This window comes from Carettochelys insculpta, chromosome 11 (genome assembly GCF_033958435.1).
Source record: "Carettochelys insculpta isolate YL-2023 chromosome 11, ASM3395843v1, whole genome shotgun sequence".
Taxonomy (NCBI): Eukaryota; Metazoa; Chordata; order Testudines; family Carettochelyidae; genus Carettochelys; species Carettochelys insculpta.
In genome coordinates this window covers 20,418,383-20,425,059 of record NC_134147.1, presented here as the reverse complement: position 1 = coordinate 20,425,059, position 6,677 = coordinate 20,418,383, and the positions used below count along the sequence as shown (strand labels likewise).

Sequence of the window (6,677 nt, the reverse complement as noted above, 5' to 3'; positions counted from 1 at the left end):
GCACCTGCCCCCACGGGCACCCACCCAGCCCCTCGTGCCCACAGCACCTGCCCCCACGGGCACCCACCCAGCCCCTCGTGCCCACAGCGCCTGCCCCCACGGGCACCCACCCAGCCCCTCACGCCCACAGCGCCTGCCCCCACGGGCACCCACCCAGCCCCTCGTGCCCACAGCGCCTGCCCCCACGGGCACCCACCCAGCCCCTCACGCCCACAGCGCCTGCCCCCATGGGCACCCACCCAGCCCCTCGCGCCCACAGCGCCTGCCCCCACGGGCACCCACTCAGCCCTTTGCACCCACACTTTGTCCACACAGTCCTCTGCCTGGCCCCTAGGTAGCATCTCCCCACCACAGGGAACAGTGATCAACCTCCCTTTAATGCCCTGCAGTAAAGGCCACCCACTCTCAACAGCGCGTTGGTGGGGTTCATGCTCTGTAGGTGCTCGGGGGGGCCCCCTGGGCTGGAGGAGTTCTGTGGCAGAAAGCTATGGGGGTCCCCTTGGGGCATGGCTAGGCTATGGGGCAATGGGCCGTTAGGTCTGGGGGGCTCTCAGGCATGTCAAGGAAGGGGGCACCTGTGTGGAGGGCAGGCAGGGCTGTTGGCGGGGCTGATGGGCCTGAGGGCAGGTATTGCGGTGCACTGTGGGAGTAGCAGGGGAGTTGTGGGCATGGCCAGCAGGGCTGTGATGGGCTGTTCTGTGGGGGGTTAGGACAATGGGGGGGCAGCCACGCCAGAGGGGGTGGGGGAGCTAGGCCGTGGTGGGGTCCCTGTCCTGTCCTAAGCACACAGCCCCATCTGCTCTTCATTAGGCCCCACAGAGCCGGGATTCTTCTGGCTGCTCCACCCGTCTGGCTCTAATTAACCCTTCCCCACATTTCCTCCCTCTCCGGCACATTCCTGTCCGGCTCGGGGGGGGGGGGGGGGGGCGCCGCAGAGAACCAGGGACAATGGGGCTCACCCGGCCTGCCTCACAGCCCTGCAGTGCCAGCCCCTCCCGCTCCACCCGTGCCCCCCAGTCCTGACCCACGGCCCCCCGTGGCCTGGCGCTGGCCCACAGGCAAGCTAGGCATGGGGGGGCGGTGCACACCCCCTTACAGCCCATAGCTGGGGATGGCAGCGCCTCACCCCGGCCCCCACGCAACCACCCGCAGAGGACCCAGGACCTGCGCTGTTCCCTGGTCCAGCCAGCAGGGGGCAGGGCGAGAACACATTTGCACAGGGACAAAACACCCAGCTGTCTCACACTCGTGTTCACAGCCCTGGGTGTGTGTACACACGCGTGTGCACCTCAAGGGGTGTTCAAACACGGCTCATGGGGAGTCTCTGGGTGTGGGCGTTCAGCCGTGTGTGAGGGAGCTCCCACCAGCATGTGTGCGCTCGGCTCAAGGGCTGTGGGTGCGGCTCCAGGGGTGTGTGCTTGTGAGCACGGCCTGGAGAGGCAATGGGTGTGAATGTTGCGGGGGGGGGGGCATGAATCAGTGCTCACATCAGTGGGTGTGTGAGTTGTGTGTGTGGCTTGGGGGTATGCTTGTCAAAATGTGGGCACGTGAGTGTGCCTCTGGGTGCTTGGGGCTGGTTCGGCTCGGTGCGCACGTGACCGTGACTGTGTAGATGGGTGCTCGTCAGTGTGTCTCTGGGCATGCCTGCATCAGTGTGTGCATGTGACTGTCTGGGTGGGTGTGTCAATGTGTGGCCATGTTAGTGTCAGTGTGTGTGTGTATGTGTGTCACTGAGTGTGCATGTGTCAGTGCATGTGAGTGTGGCTTGTGGTGTGTGTGTCTGTGTGTGCATGTGTCAGTGTGTCGCTTGGTGTGTGTGTCGCATGTGAGCCTGTTTCTGGGAATGTGTGTGTATGTATCCCTGGGGGCAATGTCAGTGCATGTGTGTGCGTCACACATCAGTGTGTGCAAGAGTGTGTGTGTGTGTTGTCTTGGCACATTGGGAACAGGGGTTTAGCTGGGCACAGACATTGGGAAATTCAATCAGTGGAAAGAGCCAACGCATCTTTCCCTCCCCCTGCCCCCCTTCCTCTCCCGGCCCCCTCCCACCTCCCCGCTAGGTGCCTGGGGGCCTTTGTTTGCCAAGTATTTGCATCAGGCCAGAGTCTGTTTCCAGTTTGTGCTAAGGGCCGGGCGGCTCTGGGGCAGGGAGCCCAGGAAACCTTCCCTCCATCCAGCTGGGGTGGGGGGGCCCCCTGGGCTCCCACTGTATTAACCCTTCACTGCACGGCGGTGGGGGGGGGTGTTGCCCAGACCTGGGCTAACAAAAGGCTGAGGATCCGGACTGACAGGCACAGGCAGAGCTGGAGCGGGAGGAAGGCGACGAGGGCTGGAAAAACAGGACATATTTCCCTGCATGAAAGCTGTAGAATATCCATAGCCAGACGCAGCTGAAAGTACTCACTAATGGGTTGTACACATTGTATATAGATAAATCACTTCCCGGCCCCGGTGCTGCAGCCACCTCTGGTGTGGAGCACGGGTAGCTGTTTACACACGGTCCCTGCACTGGTATTAAGATGCAGCCACTGCTGGGGCTAAGCATGGGGTAGAGATCCCTGGCCTGGTGCAAAAATGCAGCCACCTCTGGTGTGGAGCGCAGGCAGCTGTTTACATAGGGGCTCCTCACCTGGCATTGAGATGAAGCCACTCCTGGAGCTGAGCAGGGGGTAGGGATCCCTTCCCCGGCCCAGAGATGTAGCCACCTCTGGACTGCAGGGCAACGGCTCACTGCAGTGTAGTTTGGCACAGGAAGTGAGCCCCTACCCTCTTCTCACAGCCTGAAGGAGGTCTGCCCCCAACCACCAGGCCTGCCCTCAGTCAGCCTAAGAGCCAGACAGCCCAGCTTAGCGGCGGGGGTGGGGGGAGGGGGCTGGGTTACTCTTAGCTTCAGTTAAGGGGCCACACCCACCCCAGTGGGGCACATGCTCTGGGGTGCCATTTCTCTCTTGGGGAAGAAGGCCCTGTGGGGAGCGGGGGCTGCCAGAGGGAGCTTCTGGCTACCAGGAGCATTAGTTGTGTTTCCATTAGTGGTAACAACAGACACAAACATCCCTGTGTGCTCCCAGGGAGACCCAGGCCTCCTGCTCCCCAAACCAACACACCCTACTCCCCTCCCAGAGCTGGGAGACAACCCAGGAGTCTCAGCTGGCCAGGGGGCTGAGGGTGGGGCTCTGGAGCCAGTGGCCCCCCAGACCTCTCACTTGAGGCCGACTCCATCACGGAGGCAGGGGCTGATACCCCCTCCAGTAAAACTGTCTAGACTAGAGCCCAGGAGTGATGACTCCCAGCCCCCACCCCAGTAAAGCTGTCCAGCCGCAGGCTGCGCAGGCTCCACCCTTTATTGTGCGAGCAACACACATTAACAATGGCACAGCAGCTGGGGGCCCCCAAACCTCCATGCCCCAGAGGCCTCCCTGAGCCCTCCAACAGGCACCCCACTTCCCATCCCTCTTGGCTCTGTGACCCCAAGTTCCAGGGTCTGTCGAGTTCTGGGAGCAATTCTCCAGCCCTGTCAGTTTCTCATAGCTTTTGGGGGCTGTGCCAGGGGGTCCCATCAGGGGCTCCTCACAGTCACCGGGGGACCCCCAGAACAGGGAAGTTGGCTCCTGTGTCCACTTGGCAGAAGTCTGAGGAGCAAGATAAGGGGGACTCCCAAGACTGGAGACAAGGGGGGCCATAGCCCAGCCAGGGTGCAGGGATCCATGCCTCTGTTCTGGATCATGGGGCCCAGGGAGCGGGGTCCTCGTCCTAGGGCCAGCCTGCGGTGTGAGGTGAGGATGGAGTCCCTCGCCGGGACGGCCCGCGTGTAATCCCAAGGCACCAGCTGATGGAGGCAGGACAATTCTGGAAGGACCAGGCTCCACCTGGAGGGCTGGGAGATAAATGGTGGGCCTGTGTCCCAGCTGGGGGCTCAGGGATGGCTCTGGGGTTCCAGCTGCGGGGAGGTGGCTCCAGGCTCCAGTTGTGGGTATCCATGCCCCAGCTGGGGTTCAGGGTGGCTGCATGGGCCTTGCTCCAGTGAGGGCATCAGCCTCCATGTCCCAGCCAGGAGTTTGCAGGAGGCTCCGGGGTCCCAGCTGGGGGCCTGCAGACAAGTCCTGGCATCCCAGCCAAGGGGTCTCCGGGCCCAGCTGGGAGCGTGTGGGGTGTCCTGGTCTCTTTCTGCTCTGGGGCCCCGCAGCCTCAGACGCTGGTCCGGCAGGTGGCTGGGTGGGCCCCTGCAGCTGGGTGGGGGGGCCCCTTGCCCCCCGCACTGGTGACCCAGCGGTAGCACTGGGTGACGCTGCGGCTCTTCGCCCGGGCACCGCAGCGGGTGCAGTACACAATACCCAGGGCCACCATGATCACCAGGAAGACGCAGAGAGGAACCAGCAGCGCCACAAGCAGCCAACGGTCATCCCGCTTCCTCCGTGCCCTCTCCCCAACTAGAGAGGTGCTGGGGTCCTCCGACGGGGGCAGTGGGGTCCTGGGCCTGCTGGCTGCAGGGTCCCCCACCTCCCTGTTGTAGGCTGAGGCAGGGGCACCAGGGGACCTTGGAGACCTGGGGTTTGGAAAGCTGGTGCTGGGGGTCGGAGGGTTAGTTGCTGTGGGACTGAGAGGGGGGCTTGTGTGGGGAACTAGGGGGCCAGCCACGGGCTCTGGAGGTGCTGTTGATGTGGAAGGGATTGGGGGGGCGGTGGTGGGGTCTAGGGAGCCGGTGGTCGTGGGAGGGATTGTGGGGGTGGTGGTGGGCTCTAGGGAGCCGGTGGTCGTGGGAGGGATTGGGGGGGTGGTGGGGGGGTCTAGGGAGCCAGTGGTTGTGGGAGGGATTGGGGGGCTGGCTGTGGGCGCTGGTGGGGCAGTGGAGGCTGCATGCCCCATGCTGGCGTGCGGCGCTGCTGGGAGCAGGTCAGGGGGGCGGGCAGTGGAATCGGAGAGCTCCTGGCTCAGGCTGAAAGGCTCCTCTGTACCCCAAAGCTGCAGCACCTCGGCCCCCCAGCCCTGCTCGTGGGCAAAGCGCGGGTAGAAGGCCTGGTGCCTGGTGGCCAGCGCGGGGGGCTCCCCGTGGGGGGCACAGCTGATGCCGTTGGCTTCCAGCTCGTAGCCCTCGTTACAGTAGCACTCGAAGCCACCCACGTAGTTGACACACATCTGCTGGCACACGCCGGGGATCTGACACTCGTCGTTGTCCACACAGTTCCGCGGTGCCTCTTCGGCCGGGCTGAAGCCCAGGTGGCACACGCACAGGAAGGAGCCCTCTGTGTTCTCGCACTGGTGCTCGCACGGGGCACTACCACATTCGTCCACATCGACGCAGCCACCAGCCCCGTCGGCCTCGTAGCCCACCTGGCAGCGGCACTGGAATCCGCCAGGGAAGTTGTCACACAGCTGCTCGCATGGCCCTGTGGCACACTCGTCCACATCCTCGCACGTGTGTCCGCTGCTGGCCAGCGTGTAGCCCTCGGGGCACAGGCAGCGGTACCCGCCCTGCTCCCCGGGCATGCACTCAAACTGGCAGGGGTGGTTGTGGCAGCCATCAGCCGGGACACAGGAGCGCCCGTCGGGCAGCAGGGCATGGCCGGCGTGGCACTCGCACGAGTAGCTGGGCCCCTCATCCACGCACAACTGCTGGCAGCCCCCATTGTCCCCCTCGCACCAGTCCTTGTGCTCCTCCCCGCAGAGGGGCTCCTCCTTGGACCAGCCCACGGAGCCGTCCTCCTTCCGCAGGCACAGCACCGAGACAGGGGCTGCGCTGCCGCAGGCCACGGAGGCCACGGAACCGAAGGGGACGTGGCTCAGGCTGCTGCTGACCTGCCCGAAAGGCGTCGTGTAGCTCACGCGCCCCAGCTCCTCGGTGGCCAGCCTGGGGCACATGCCAGCGAAGCCGAAGTAGCAGAGGTAGCCATCCACGGGCAAGGTGCATGAGCCCTCCAGCCACTGGAAGTTCTCCTGCGTGGCTGAGCCGTAGGTCAGCACCACGCAGCGCGAGGCGGCGCACGAGGGGCCCCCGGCCGGCTCAGCCCGCGCCCAGTTGGTGTAAAGCGTGTCCTGGTCGCCGGTGGTCCAGGTGAAACCGCGCAGTGGGCGCTGGGGGAAGCACTGGCGGGGCTGCCGCTGGAGCCCGATCCAGAACAGCTGCTGCTGCCCGGTACCTGGGCCTGTGGCCTGCAGCAGCTCCGCCACCTGGACTGCCTCCTCGTGGCGCTTGAGCGTGGCCAGGTTCCCACCGCGCTCCCGGCAGCTCCGCCAGGACTCCAGGAAGCTGCGGCGTTGAAGGAAGACAACGTAGCAGCCCTCGGGGCCGCAGGCAGCCTCCAGCCCCGGCCAGGCAGCCTCAGGCCCCGGCCAGGCACCCTGCGCTGGCCCCACCAGCCCCGTCAGGAGCAGCCAGAGACGCAGCATCGTCCTGGCGCCCACGGCTGCCTGCTCGGCTCTGCGCCCCGGCACAGCTCCCCTGCCCTTCTCTTCCCCTCAGCGGGGAGGGGCAGGATGGGCCAGTGCCCGCCCCTGCCCTTGTAAGGGAGAGAATTGGGCCCAGGCCCAGGGAGAAGGGGAGACAAGCTGGGAGGGGCAGCTGAGGGGATCCTGGACCGCCTGACCCAGAGAATGCAGGCAGGGATCTTCCCTTGTGTGCAGCTGGCTGAGAAATACAGATCCCCCTCCTCTCCTGGAGCTGGGCTACACCCCCAGCCCTG

At 65.0% G+C, this 6,677-nt stretch overlaps 1 protein-coding gene across 1 annotated transcript; it reads right to left on the bottom strand.

Annotated features, from left to right (window-relative positions):
* Positions 1 to 3,327: 3,327 nt before the first annotated feature.
* Positions 3,328 to 6,402, bottom strand: CD248 (CD248 molecule). The gene has a single exon (XM_075005067.1). It carries the CDS (start codon positions 6,382 to 6,384, stop codon positions 4,186 to 4,188), a length of 2,199 nt encoding a protein of 732 aa, XP_074861168.1. The 5' UTR covers positions 6,385 to 6,402; the 3' UTR covers positions 3,328 to 4,185.
* Between the last annotated feature and the right edge of the window lie 275 nt (positions 6,403 to 6,677).